This window comes from Ovis canadensis, chromosome 4, assembly GCF_042477335.2.
Source record: "Ovis canadensis isolate MfBH-ARS-UI-01 breed Bighorn chromosome 4, ARS-UI_OviCan_v2, whole genome shotgun sequence".
Taxonomy (NCBI): Eukaryota; Metazoa; Chordata; class Mammalia; order Artiodactyla; family Bovidae; genus Ovis; species Ovis canadensis.
Window position 1 is genome coordinate 22,370,422 of NC_091248.1, and position 15,419 is coordinate 22,385,840.

The 15,419-nt window shown below is 43.7% G+C and overlaps 1 protein-coding gene across 3 annotated transcripts in view; it reads left to right on the forward strand.

The window, feature by feature from the left end:
- Positions 1–5,171: 5,171 nt before the first annotated feature.
- CDK14 (cyclin dependent kinase 14) overlaps positions 5,172–15,419 on the forward strand; it is a 720,213-nt gene continuing 709,965 nt past the window's right edge. For all 3 annotated transcript variants that reach the window (XR_011256569.1, XM_069587335.1, XM_069587336.1), the window contains exons 1-2: positions 5,172–5,792; positions 11,346–11,377. Coding sequence is in view for 2 of the 3 variants with exons in the window: in XM_069587335.1 (XP_069443436.1) it covers positions 5,702–5,792; positions 11,346–11,377 (123 nt within the window). In the remaining variant the exon portion in view is untranslated. The remainder of the gene's footprint in view (positions 5,793–11,345; positions 11,378–15,419) is intronic.

A 15,419-nucleotide genomic window follows, 5' to 3' on the forward strand; every position in this document is an offset into this window, starting at 1 on the left:
ATGACAACCATAAACAAGGACCCTCTAGTGACGACACGTCTGTACCACGCACACAAGCAACACCAAAGGGATAACTGAGGGAGTCGTGAGTTAGAAATGACAGTTTCTCATACAAGATTCTATTGTACAAATAGTACAACAGTGAAAAACAGGAATGAGAGCCCATTCTTACGCATGGTTTAATAGGGGTCTTCCCTCGTGGCTCAGCTGGTAGAGAATCTGCCTGCAATGCAGGAGACCCGGCTTTGACCCCTGGGTTGGGAAGATCCCCTGGAGAAGGGAATGACTACCCACCAGTATTCTTGCTTGGAGAATTCCATAGATAGAGGAGCCTGGCAGGCGTGGGCTTCCCTGGTAGCTCAGATGGTTAAGAATCTGCCTGCAGTGCAGGAGACCCCCAGTTTGATCCCTGGGTCATTTACTGGATCTTTAATGATTTAATAAGAGAGGAGAATTTATCAATATTTCAGTGCACACTTTGACCTTGATAGTTTTCTTTTCTTCAGAACTATTCTGAGCTAATTCATCCTTGACACCATTTGAATGGGCCTGCAACTTCTTTGTTCTTTCTGCAGTCATTTGCAAGTAGGTCATCTGACTTACATCCCTTGGTCTCCTGAAATAGAAGATGAAAAAAATTAGGATTATCCGCAAAATAATCAGACAAATATAGGTTTTATTCCTGAACAAACTGAGAGGTTTGTGTCAGCCCTGAGTGATTTCTGTGAAAGTGAATAGGACTTGCATTATGAGTGATGTAATGGTAATGGATGGGTGGTAGAACAGGAGAGAAGGAGGCAGGAGAGCCTCCATTTACCTGAGTGTGAGAAACACTGGTTTCTGCGACCTTCCATTTCCCTCCCTTTTTTAAAAATTTTAATTTAATAAATTGTTTTAAAAGATTTATCATTTATCTATTTTTGACCGTGCCACACAGCAGGCGTGTGGGATCCTAGTCCCTGACCCGGGATCAAACCTGCACCCCTGGCCGCGGAAGTGCAGAGTCTTAATGGTTAGACCGCCAGGGAGGTTCTTGCTTTTTTAATTTTAATGTTCTCTTTGTCAAAACAACAACAAAAACAAAAAGGAACCCGTAAGATTGGACATTACCCAACAGCTGGAACATAAAAGTCAGTGAGGAGAGCTCTGAATTCCATGCGCCAGTTTCACTGATGACTCACTGGGAACTTGGTATAGGTCACCTAAACTTGTGCTACTTCCGTTCCTGGGTGTGTGGGAAAAAAAGTATAATATTTGATCCTAAAAATAATTAACTAGGGTAACTGTTTAGAGTTCTAAGAGGATATTTAATTAGGTAAATTTCCACCACTTTAATAACTACACTCAACTATATGCCGTAATCATTAGCTATCAACCATAGTTAAATTCTAAATATTTACATTAATAAACACAGATTTTCACTTTAACTTCAGTTTCCAACTCTAGTCCCCACATCCTTGTTTCATGGATTTCTTTTCTCTGATACCATCTTCTGATACTGTATCAGATCAGTAAATCTGCTTCTGCTGGGACTTGAGATTCTAATCAAATCCTCTATGTTTCATCTCATTTGGATTAAGATTCATTCCCTTAAAATTAACTGCCAGCATATGAGCCTACTATTTTTCTTATAGGAGCAAGATCCACTCATAATAAGAGCATAATTTATGTATAACATGATTAGTGTATCTTAGTTAAATTTCACAACAGTTTTATTAGTGGATCTTTATCTTACTCCTATATTAATTACTCTTCATTAATGTATCCCAGTGTATAAGCTGAGAGAGGAGAAGTGTCACCATTCAACTTAGAATCAGAATTTTGCAGCTATGGATGACCCTAGGGGTCAGCTAGTTGAAAATCATCATTTCATAGATAACGAAGTGGGCAAGTCACTTGTCTAAGGCCACACAGCATCTGGGGATAGAGTAGGGATGAGAACCCATGAGTCCTGGGTCTCCAGCCACCTGCTGGAATTACTGGAGGCCTAACTAATACCCTTTGATCCCTGGGTCGGGAAGATCCCCTGGAGGAGGGCATGGCAACCCACTCCAGTATTCTTGCCTGGAGAATCCCATGGACATAGGAGCCTGGTGGGCTATAGTCCACAGGGTCACAAAGAGCCAGACACAACTGAGCAAGTTAATACACATACATGCTTTAACTGATGAATTTGATTCAGTTCCACCCATGCTGGGTTCAGCCCCTCAGTAAGCTTATCTGTTTATAGGCAGACACTACACCTTTAATTCAGGCCAGCCAAAACTATAACCTTCTTAACCAGAAGTTCAAACAGAGAACTGGCACAGATCCATTCTCCCTCTGAAAATACATATGCCATACAGATGCTGGAGAGTCATCTTTGTTTCTGAGGACAACACGTAACTTCTCAGTGGCAGCAATACATTCTGAATTCATCTGAAAGTGAAAAGTAAAAGAAAGTATTAGTTGCTCAATTGTGTCTGACTCTTGGGGACCCCTTGGACTGTAGACCCCCCAGGCTCCTCCGTCCATGGGATTTCCCAGGCAAGAATACTGGAGTGGGCTGCCATTTCCTCCTCCAGGGGGTCTTCCTTACCCAGGGATTGAACCTTGGTCTCCAGCACTGCAGGCAGACTTCTTACTGTCTGAGCCATGACAAATATTTAATTCACATCCACTATGAAACAGGTATTATACCTTTCATATCGAGGGCCCTACAGTCCATGGGGTCACAAAAAAGTTGGATATCACTTAGTGACTAAACAACACCACCCAAGGCCCTAGCCCTTGGGGAACTTACTCTAAAATGAAGGCAAATATGGAACAAATAACCATACCAAGAGTTGAGTCTGGGAATGCCTGGTGGTCCAGTGGTCAGGACTCGGGGTTTTTCGATGCAGACGGCACAGTGCTAGTCCTGGTCTGGGAACTAAGATTCTGAAAGCTGGGCAGCACAGTCAAAAAAGTTGAATCCTATAACTTAAGTGTACATATCTTAAAAGCATCCAGTTAAAATTTCCTTTTTAATATCACAATTTCTTTGAAATTAGCCATTTTAATTTATAACCAGTGAAAGAAGCAGATATATTGGGAAGCTGATTTTTCATACTTGCCAGGCTTTACATGGTCCACTACTAACAACTGTTTCTCCTGCAAGATATAGCATCACAGTTAGGTGAAATTTTTTCGGAGTGGGATACATAAAAATGTAGTAAATATTATGTTTATGTTTTAAATTATTATTTCTATTATTATAAAATTAATGCATTTGGGGGGTAAAGCATTTAAATTATATTTAAGGGTACAAAGTGCAAAGAAAACATTCTCTCTATCCTGAGTATACACACTCAGCTTTTTGTTCCTCTTCTGAAATTTCCTAAGCATTTAGAAACCTATATATGTTTATTTTTTCTTATAACTATGAAAATGGGTTAATGGTACATATAATTTTTTTCACTAACCCAAGACATATTTATACATCCACACATATTGATCTATTTCATTTTTAAAAATGTTTACCTACTATACCATAGACTACATACACCATAATTTATTCAAGAAGAAGCTGATCTTTTAAAAAGTCAATGATACTAAATACTGGGAAGGTAAAACAGAGAATATGAATTATATACATGTATATACATATATATATATATAAGCATTCACACACACACACACACAACATTGTCAGAGTGAATAATAGGATTAATAGGCTAGCCACAGGGGCACAGTTGTCAGAGTCCATTCAGTTAATGACTACTTCATCGCTGTTGACTGACAGGTACAACCCATCCGTATTTTGATTGGTGGCTTTAGACTTTTCATTCAAACCTGCTGCTACCTTTCTCCCCAACTGACCTGACGTAGTGGCAAAAGTCAAACCTTCTCCTGTCTGAGGCCACACTTGGTGCTCTCAGTAACGTCTAGTTAGAGGCACCAGGACCCAACATCCATTTTAACTCATCAGTGTAACTTTCTCAAGGAATTCCCCACCCTCCTCTGCTCCCCACTTGGGTTGATTTCCTGTCTTTTATCAGTCGCCATTTATCAAGACCCTATAATGTGCTCAGGGCAGAGCAGAACAAATCGAAGTGTTCCTCCTCACAATTTAAGGAAGGCAGGGGGCTAGTTTTTGTTTTCAGATAAAAGTCTATTAATAAAACATAAACTCCCTAAAACTTCCTTTAAACCAAATAGCATTGTCACATGCTCACAAACTATTACTTTCATAGCCAGATGACTCAAGATTACTACATTTCTATTCATAAGGAGTTTGCTGGCCCGAAATCAACAGTCAGGCCTTTCCCCCATCTTCCTTCTCTCTCCCTTGGGAAACAGACTTTTGGAGCCCAGCTTCAGGACGAAGATGATGTGTGTCTGCTGACTGAACTGTAGTTTCTGGGATTTTATAAAGCCCGAACTCCTCTTTTAAAATTCTTGTTTTGAGATTGGGGAAGTGGAGGTCTGAATTTTTTTATTTTTTATTTTTTGCCTCTAAGCCTTTCAATTTGGAACCATATTCTAAAAATGGTAAATAGACTGAGGCCTTCTGCTTGCTACTTACTATAGAACTGGGTATTCATATCAGGAATCAGCCGCGTCTACATTACCGTCTGTCACTCAGCGTGACGGGGGATGAAGGGAACAGACCACCAGCCCTGCCCTGCCTGGGGAGTTTAACACTTGAAGCTTCTGCTTTTGCACTTGACTCTCCTAAAAAAAGGGGCCCACCTTCCTGTTTAGTTCTTTCGCTTCACAGTTTCCTTGTCAAACTGAAGAAAAATAAAAAGTCACCGTCAAACCTGGGTGCATCCCCGAGGCTCTTCCACTCCTCGGACCAAGAGGAAGCGATCTCAGCCAACCCCCACCTCTACCCCCCCTCTTGCAGGCGATCGCGGCAGGGACAAACCCGCTGGGATAAACGATCCAGCCTCACCCCCTTTCCTTTCGGGGCCTCCCCACAGCGCGAGCCCGGGTTCCCAGCCTCGCCCGATCGCGTTCCTCCGCCGGCCGGGGTCCTGGACCGCGCGGGCCGGGCCGGCCGCCGGGGGAGGCGCGCGGGGGCGCGGGCGGGCGGCGGAGGGCGGCAGGGAACGCGGGCTCCGGGCCGGGGGCCGAGGTCGCGCCGGGGTCCCGCGCCCCGGGGGCCTGCGCCAGGGGGAAGGCGGGGCCGAGGCGGCGGCGGAGGCGGGAGGGGCTTGAGGGCGGGGCGGCTGGCGGGTCCGCGCCGCGGCTTTCCCTCCCGAGCGCCCGAAACTCGGCGCTGAGAACTTCTCCCCGCCCGCGCCCCGCGCGCTCGGCGCCCGCCCCCCAGCCCGGGCGCCCGCACCTCGCCCCCGGCCCGCCCCCGGCCCGCCTCCGCCCGCGCCGCCCCCACCGCCGGCCGCCGGCCGCGCTTCTCTCGGTTACAAAGGAGGGAAAATGAGCTGGGCGGCGGCGGCGCGGCGCGGGGCCACCTCGGCGGCGGCGGCGACCGCGGCCGCCCCCGGCACCACGTAGAACGCCCCCGCCCGTGCAGCCGCGGCCCAGGCCCGAGCCGAGCCTGCTGCTCCTCGCCCGCCTCCCCGGCCCTGCGCTTCGCCTCCGGGTCCGAGGAGGAGGTGGAGGAGGTGCAGGAGGCGGAGGAGGCGCCGCCTTCGCCGCGCCGCGCGCCCTCGCCGTTGTCTGCGCTCCGCTCTGGACCAGTTTGGGGAAGTTGCCCGAGCCCCGTGTCGCCCAGATGTGCGACCTCATTGAGCCGCAGCCGGCCGAGAAGATCGGCAAGATGAAGAAGTTGCGGAGAACTTTGTCGGATAGTTTCAGCCGCATTGGTAAGTGGCGTGCTGCCCCGGGCACCCGGCCCGGCGCCTTCGGCCCCGCGCCTCTGGCACTAGCGGCTCAGGGGCCACCCGGGACTGGCGTGGGTGCGCTGCGCGCGAAGGGTGGGGGCAACAGTGCCCGGGACCTGGGGGAGGGCGACGGCAAAAAGGAGGGACGCCTCTTCCCCTCATGATCGGAGGGTTCGCTTCTGCATGATTTTAAGCCTAAGACTTGGGTTCCCTCTCCTCGCCGCTAGCGCTCCTGCCTTCGCGCCCGCGGGGGACAGGCGAGGGCACGCTCGGTCCCCGGCTGCGCTCCCAGCTGCGCGGCCGCCTGGGTCACTCTTTTTTTTTTTTTTGCTCTCAGGCCTTGGTATTAGTATTAGTCAATAATTTAACTTTGGGAATTGGTGAAATGTTGAGTTTGTGCCGTGGTATTGTTTAACATCCAGCCTAAAGAGAAGTGGGACAGATACCTTGGGATCTTTTGTTCGGTACTTCGGGTCCTCGAAAGCGAGATTTGGTTGTTGAGTCCCGAGTTCTCTGAATCTTTCCATTGCTGCAGAGAAAAGCGCGCTGTGAACCTGTCTGAACATTTTAGGAGTGAGTCTCCCAAACTTCTTCCATATACTGGAGCTCCAGGGCTATTGTCTTTAAATCAGCCGGCCAATTGACCGACAGATAGCCGACCGAGAAATATTTGGGACATTTAAGAATAAATCCGTGTCACAGACTATAACAGGCTGACAACGGTGTCACGTGGAATGGGTTGCTTCGATTTCTAGGGTTGGCCATAAAACCCCCCTTTAACCTTACATCGGCGGCTACCTTTTCTAACATCTGAACTTTCATTTACACAGGCAACTGTTTTCAGCAGGAAAATGGTACAAGTACTAAAAATAATACCTCAGAGTCCCTAAGAAGCCTTTTGAGTCCCTCTAGCCTTTGTTTCACGTGTTTAACATGTCATCATGTTAATGAAGGTGTTAATGGAAATTAAACATAAGGTGCTTCATGCATCTGAGTATTGTCCTTGTCCTTCCATCCATTCATTTAAAAATAGTGGTATAAGTGCATCGTGAAATAGGCAAACTTCCCTCAAGTCAAAACATGTTTTAAATCTAGATTTCTTTGTTGTCTTCTAACTTAAAAAATTTCGTATGGTATACATAGACTTTCCCAAGATGACCATAAAGTTATGGTATGAAACCAATATTTAGCCCTGGTTTATTTATTTTGTGTATTGGGTATTTGCAGTTTTATGAGTTAGGGATGCCTATGAAGAGCCCTTGCATTCAAATGAAGTTTGAAGCCAAGAAAAGTGTGAGAGAGCAAGGTGTTGAGTCGCTGTGCATTATTAAGAAGGATGTTTGAGCCCCCTACCCAAACTATCACAGAGGCAGATTCTGGAGCCCATTAAGCCCTGTTCTAAAAGGCACAAGTGTATATTTACTAATGCTAATGACTCTGTTGGAACCCCACCAGTTTTGTGTTAAATAATTCATTGCAATTGAGTCTCAGTAAGAAGCCAAGGACATTAATATAAAAATTCCTTATGTTTAAATAATTTCAAGGTTTTGATCGACAATCAGTAAAATTTGGATTAACTACAATGCTGGCAAATGTGATGTTGTTGTTAATTGGATTTTATAGCTTACAGAGATTTAGTGATGTGGGGCTCCTTTTGATTCCAACTCTTGTGAAAATGTTTTCTAAGTTCTGGTAGATTTTCACCTGCTCCTTTTCAGAAGCAGTACAGTGCTTTGAACATACCTGATTATTGTATTGGTGGAGGGTCACGATTCTGAATAGCAAATCTCATTCTGGAATACTGTGAAAGGAGATAAAGAGTGACTCTGATAGTACACCAAGCTCAAGACATTCATTAGAAGTAGCGTTACAGAAGAGACGTCTTTGTTATCTACATATTTTTTAAAGTTTTATTTGCAGAATCAAAAAGCAGTGAAATCGATCCCGTTATTTAAGGATTTTTAAGGTACAGGAGGCTGTCGAGTTGAAGCGTCACTGTGGGATTACCTAGAGTATAGATTAAAGGTAGGGGCTGTGCGTCAGGTGGATTGGGGCTTCCCGTGTCATCAGTTGTAGTGGAGTAACCTTGGACAGGTCCCTCATCTCTGAGCTTGCTTTTCGAGTCACTTTGTTATTGGCACTTAGTTAAGTAAAGCATAAGATGTCCTGTGTTGTATGGGATTGAAGACTCCATAGATGTTCCTAATGTGTTATGTCAGTGATTACACCATCCTGACATATGGATCTTCCGGTGGAAAGCAAGAGAAAAGAAGTGGCCGTTGACCTGAGGGCTGAGTTACCCTGAAAAATGGATGGGTTTGGGAGTTATGCTGATCTGGGTTCGAATCCCATTTCTGTTGCCTGCTGTGTGCCTTGGCCAACTAGCAGAATTTCCCTAAATCCCAGAGTCCTCATCTGTCAGCTTTCTTAAGGCCGTTATGAAGATTGGATTAGATAAAATACATAAGCTATCCAGTGAATATCTGTCCCAGGGTGAAGACTGATCCTGGAGGCTGTGACTGTTCCTTCTGATTTCTCAGTTTATCTCCTCTATCTTCTTCCTTTGTTCTTTGGTACTTCTTGAGGAGATCAAAGAGTGAATGATTTATTCCCGCTGAGTAATTCAACGTCTCAGTATGCTCATTCCCTTTAACCAATCTACTATGGGTTTTGAAATAAACATACTGACTTTATTTTGCTTTTTAGTATGATTCAAAAGTATAGTTTGTTATATGGTAAAATATATAGTATCATTGTTTAGCCATGAGAAATTAGTAATCATCTACAGAAAATGAGGACAGTTTTTGAAAGTCTGTGATTTTCATTAATTATGGATTAATCATCCATTATTATAAAAGATTAATAATAATAGCTCTAACTATATATCAGTGACACTGCTAATGTTTAATTTACTTGCACATGCAAGATCAGCCAACTTTGTCACTACCCACTTCAAATACAGCTGATCTGAGATTACTCAATTATAAAAGGTCTAATAAAACACACTGGCTTTCAAGCCATAACACTCTAATTTATGACATTTGCCAGGGAGTGACGCAGCTACGGTTCTTTTGTAAGATGGGTGTAATTGAATTTCAAAGTCATCCATTGATTTCAGTAGTGAATGTTTATGGTTTTTTGCTAAATAGTGTTAGTTAGGAATTACTATAGTTGTCTCAGTTAAAATTAGTTTAGCATAAATAGAGACAAATGGGAACTTGATTGTTTAAATATTAAAATCCATTTCCTCTTTTCTTTCCTTGTTTCTTTTATTTTCAGATGACTGCTTAGAAGGAGAAAGGCTTTCTGTAATACCTAATGTGAGGTTAAGGTTGAACTGATGTTTCTTCATATTCGTTTGAATGCATTTCTTCCCACTTACTTGGATTATCTCCCTGAGAAAGGAAGTTTATACTCTGTGATATTTGAGATGAACCCTATGTATATCATTTCTTTAAAAGATGAAGTTTATGAGATAACTGAAAGAAAGGAAGAGGCTGTGGTTATGTTGAAATTGGGGGTTTGTTACCTTGTTCTGTAAGAGTGTAATTTTAGAGTCCAGCTGTCACTTGATAAATCCATTCTGTCAAAAAGAGAAATGTAAGGTTAAAGGTTCACATGAAGAATTGAACTTTTGCACCATATCCTCCCCTTCCCCATGCAGTTTCAAAAGACTTTACTTTGAAAACTGTGATATGGAATTTATATCTATGATTCTTCATAAGAGACAGTAGTACCTGGATTCTTTCATAAGAGACAATAGTACCTGGTTTTCATATGCCAAAACTTAATGTATCTCAAAGGGTGAGATGCTATTCTTTTGCCCTTGAAGTACAGCTCATTAATTTCACAAATAATTATTGAGTACCTTCTGTGTGCTGGATATTGTGCTGGTGTTCAGAGTCAGTGACCATTGATACTGATTCCTATCCCTCAAAGACTGTAAGAGAAGACAGGCCAGTGAATGAGCATTGACAAATTCTACCAGGAAGAATCATTCGCTGTTGCAGAACATAGGAGGGATACCATTTTAGTCTTAGTGAGATCATGGAAAGACTTCTGGAGGGAGCAGGGTCTGAGCAGAGGACTGAGTAGAATATCTGATTTTGTTAGATGGCTTGATCTATACCCCTTTGTTAACCCAGAAAAATGTAATATGCTTGTTATTCCATGATATCCTTGAAGACAGTTGTGAGTTTGTATTTACATGAATAATTAATGACAATCAGGGAATGTAATCAATAACGAGATGTTGTATGCTTGTTTAGGTCAGAGTTTCATCAGTGACCTGATAAATATTTGGCAAAGACAACTTTAATTGGGCTTTTTTGTTGCCACTAATTGCTCTTCAGGGAAGGGATTCGGTGTTTAAAAGAAACAGTGCAAGGTGTCAATTTAGTAATGAAGTGTTCGATGAAGGGGTAGACTTCTTGGTCTTAAAATATGCTCCCCTGTGGTGTCCTGGGTTTGAGAATAGTGTATACGGGAGATTATCTGGCTTCCTTCTCTTTATATATTAGAAAATACACCTGCAATTCTTCCTTCTCTTTCCTCCTTTTCTTTCTACCTATAGATCCCAGCCCTTTATCCAGAAGGTTGGAGGAATTGGTAAGACTTAGGTGGCAAGAAGGAAATAGTCCAGTCTGGGTGTTAAAGATTTTCTAGTTTCTACTCTATTCAGCCTGAATCAAACTTTAGAGTATAGACCAGTAAGCCCCTATGCACAGTTGTGTACATCTGAAACGTTTCTCCAACTCATGATTTCCGTTAAATTTTCTCCTTTGTGCATTCTTTTTAATCTCAAACATTCTAAATAATTGTAGCATTTAAGGACCTAGGTGTTTGTCAGCTAAACATGAAATACTTCTCTTTCTCTTCTGAGTAATTAAATGCCTGTTCTGAGGGTATAAATATTTCAAGTAAATTTCAAGTATTTGCTTGTTCCTATGAAACACCCCAAATGTATTATTTCCTTTGGTGATACCCTGTTAGAAGAGTGATGTTGAGAATGTTTGAATTATGTTTCTGCAGTGCTTATTTTGCACATCTTATCTTTCATCACCAAACTTAAACTTCTGTCAGTATGAGAATCTCATTCGGGGCCCTGTGCAGAGTCGGTGACTTCCTGACAATTGGTTTGGGAGGTCCAGCCACCCCCTGCATAATGGTAGACGAGTAAACAGAAGTTTAAGGGGAAGTTTCTTTAAGATTCCTTTTTGAATCCTTTATACTTTGATTAAAACTTTTTTCTGCTAAAGGAGACTAGAGGAAAGCTATGCCTACTTCTTTTCCATAGTTGGGAGTGTAGTTTCATTTACATATTTATGAAAGTGCTTCACAAAGATGCGTGCTGTGCAGTTCCATCATTTGCAGTTTTCATATTTGTATCATAACATTGTTATTCAGATTGGGGTACAATTTTACTTTCTGAAATGGAAACACCATACTACTTTTTTTTTATTTCCTAGAACTTAGACAGTTGGCCTCTTTGAGATGTTTCACAATAATTGTTTCCTTTCCCCTTTTATTTTATAGCCTTGAAGAAAGAGGACACCACCTTTGAAGAGGTAGGTTAAATTTCTTTATCTAATATTAGAAGTGTTTGATTACTGCCAGGTAAACTCAGGAGGTGTCAACTTTGCACTTAGAAGCAAACAATCAAAAAAAATGCCTTAGAAAAACAAACAAGCGATGGCATCTTTTTATTTAGTTACATTGTATTTTCCAATTTTAAATAACTGTTCAGATTGAATTTTCTTATCAGTCAACAGAAATGTGTCTTTTGAAATTGATAAGCGAACACAAGACTCCTGCAAGCCTTGTTTTGTTGTTTCGTTGCTTCGCTGCTGATGGTGGTGCTGGTGAAGCCCAGTGTGATGTGTGTGCCCAGGGCAAGTCTGGAGCTGTTGGCAGGTCGGGTCCCACTGCTCCCAATGAGGGCGGGATGTGATGTTGACGCCACATATTGTCTGTCAGGCTCCCAGAGGAGGTGCTGTCTTCTCTTGTTCTAGTTTTCTTATTCTTTGCCTATCAGATCTGTCTTTATCTACTTGATGCAAAGTAGCATTGTTCCAGAAAGGCAGGGGCTTCCTATGTAATTAATAGCACTCTGAATGTGATTTTTCAGTTGTACTCTTTCAGAATTTTTGACAGTATCTGTGGGAATCACTAGACAAATAATGTGTTTCCAGAATATTCTCAAGAGCTCTGTAGAGTGAAGTGTTTCATTGTTGCCATCTAAAGCCACTGTCATTGATCTATGTTGTAAACGGGGCCGTGTGTGTGTGTGTGTGTGTGTGTGTGTGTGTGTGTATCTGTGCTCACTCATGTCTGACTCTTTGCAACCCCAAGCACTCTGTCCATGGGATTCTCTAGGCAAGAATACTGGAGTGAGTTGTCATGCCCTCTTGCGGGGGACCTTCCCAAACCAGGGATGGAACCCAGGTCTTGCATTGCAGGTGGATTCTTTGCCATCTGAGCCACCAGGGAAGCCCAAGAATACTGGAGTGGGTAGCCTATCCCTTTACACACATACACACACACACACACACACATGCACACACACAGTATGTTTATGTGTGAACACATATGTATTTACACAGTGTACTTATCTTGTAGCCTGATGGAAGACTAGATGAGTTTGGTTGTGGTTTGATTTGTTTTAACAGTTGCAGATTCCGTGAAAGAAGCTACCCGACCCCCTGTGCTGCAGTGCTTCAGAGAGGAAAGGCCACATGTGCTAAGGGAGAGTTCCCCGGGCCATGTCGCTGGCTGTGATGCAGGACAGGGGCACTCAGGGAGAGCCTGCCCCAGGCCAGGGGTGCCCGAGACGTCAGGCTCTCATGGTCTGCCACTTCGTCTGTTGCGCCTGTTCTTTTTTCCCACTGGGTCCAGCTCTACACATGGCTTCCCAGGGGGCTTAGCAGTAAAGAATGCTCCCGCCGATGCAGGAGAAATGGGTTCGATCCCTGGTTTGGGAAGATCCCCTGGAGGAGGAAGTGGCAGCCCACTCCAGTATTCTTGCCTGGAGAATCCCATGGACAGAGGAGCCTGGTGGGCTACAGTCCATGAGGTCGCAACGAGTCGGACACGGCTGAGTGAGTGAACAGCAAGCTCTACAAGCTGCGTGTCCCTGAACTCCAAAGCAGCTTTCCCTGCCAACATTCCTGAGATATGCTGTGAAATTGAGTGATTCTAGACCTGAAGCAATAAAGGAGTCTTTTCTTTCCCATCCATAGTGGGTCATAATGCTATTCTCCTTGAAACCTGTCTTTCTGGAATTTCCGCAGTGTTAACCAAGATGTTTTCCGGAGAGTGTTTTCTTTCTTCTCGGAAGAAATCAGTGTGAGAATATTGAGCGCCTTTTCTGTATAAAGAAAACTCGCCCCTCTAATAATGGAGGTAATTTAAGTTTACATTAAAAAAAAAATAAGGAAAAAGAGAAGAAAGACCTCCCTAATCCTATTATTCAATTACATCTGCTATTAAATGTCTTCGCTCTTTTCTTGTGTAAAGAACAAACAAAAACATCTCTATTTTATAAAAGGCCTGGGGAAAGGAAGTTGATTGCCCTTGGAAGTGTGGTTGATCTGGGGCTTCAAGCTTGTCTGCCCCCCAAACTATAGCCCATATATTCTATCCCACTTTCTTTTCAACCTCTATTTTTGAGTACTTTTACAGATGACACCTAATTTTTGTTAAAAATTAAAAAAACCTGTTGTCTTGTTTAAATACCATGAATGATTGTGTGTTATTCTGCCACGTGGTGGTGACATCAGCTTTCAAAAACACCTGAGGCTGGAACCTAGATGGAAGTTCAGGACGTATGAGTGAAACCTGTAACTTCGTGCCCTACCTTACCCCCACACCTCTGCATAGCTGAGCGTCTGGATTTTGCAGTTTGGGGTAAAATTAGCCTTAGCTTTTTTTAGAAAAGAACTGACTGCTTAATTAAGTTTTGGCTGTGCTGGGTCTTCCTTGCCGTGCAAGTTTCTCCGCAGGCATGGTGCAGGGGCCTCTCGCTGGGGTGGCTTCCTTGCCGCAGAATCCAGGCTCTGGGTGCGGGGCTGCAGCAGCTGTGGCAGGTGGTTCTAGGGCACAGGCTCACCAGTTGTGGCGCACGGGCCTAGTTGCTCTTTGGCATCAGGGACTGAACCTGTGTCTCCTGCATCGGCAGGCGGATTCTTGACAACTGAGACACCAGGGAACCCCTATCCTTAACTTTTATACAGCCAATTTTTTCCTCTGCTGCAGGAAAGAGATTGGATAGATACCTTAAGTAAGTAAATCACGGAAGGTTCCATCTTGAGGAGACGTTGGAAATCAGGTGCTTGACTTCATTGTTTCAAAGGTGGAGGAACTGAGGTCCGGGACGGGGGAACAGGTGATTTTCCTTTAGTCAGGGGAGGACCCAGGGCCAGGAGCCTGGGAGACAGGATGAGTCAAGACAAGCCTGAAGCCCAGATCAACCACACTTTCAAGGGCAATCAACTTCCTCTCCCCAGGCCTTTTATAAAATAGAGATGTGATAGTGCCTCCTTCCTAAGGTTATTGGGAGGATTGTGTGTGTGTGTTAGTCACTCAGTCGTGTCTGACTCTTTGCAGCCCCATGGACTGTAGCCCGCTAGGCTCCTCTGTCCAGGGGATTCTCCAGGCGAGAATACTGGAGTGGATTGCCATTCCCTTCTCCAGGGTATCTTCCTGACCCAGGGATCGAACCCGGGTCTCCTGCACTGCAGGCAGATTCTTTATCATCTGAGCTACCAGGGAAGCTCATATTGGGAGGGTTAGATAAGCTAAGTGTGTAAAGATTCCAGGAGAGCCACTGGCACATAGTAAATGTCTTCCATTTCATCCTGTCACTGTCCTTGTCTTCATCATTGCCGTCATTATTGATGATCTTACCATGACCTCTGCCTTCTGTAGTGGAAGGGGCTACAAGGAGGATGGAAAGATTAAATTCAAAGGTAAGTATTAGGGCTATGAGGAGAATTATTTTCAGATATTCCCTTAAACTTTCAAAGCCTGCATGTGATGATTTGCGTATTAAGCCTGTAAAACTACTCTCTAAAAACCACCATATTTTAGATTCCCTGAAGGCATGACTGCCTGCGTTCAGTTTTGTAGTTCCACTGTGTCTTGCATGTGGTTAATGTTCAAAAAATATCTATTGAATATGAGTGAATATATGTTGCAAATGAAGAGAAAGTTCATCCCAGGGTCAGCCAACATGGACTCTCATTTGCCACTTCCTAGCTATTTGTGCAGGTATTTACTTGACCCAGGACTCAGTGTTCTCATTTGTGAAACCAGTGAGTAAGACTGTGATCTTCAGGTTGCTTTCTTCTGTCAGTGCAGCACGGAATCCTGCAAAACAGTCAACATAAAATTACAGTTTTACCAAGATCTGAAATGTGCACTAGATCGGTGCTTATGGAAACAAGAAATCACTAAGTTTTTGTATGATCGTTTTCAGATTATAATGGTAGGAGTTTTCTTGAATTCCTTTCGTGGTCTTCCACTTCTCCTGTGGGAGTTGGGGAACTCAAACAGTCCACTGGAATCCAGTTAAGATGTGAGCCTTGGAATCTGGGGGCCGGGTGCAATTCT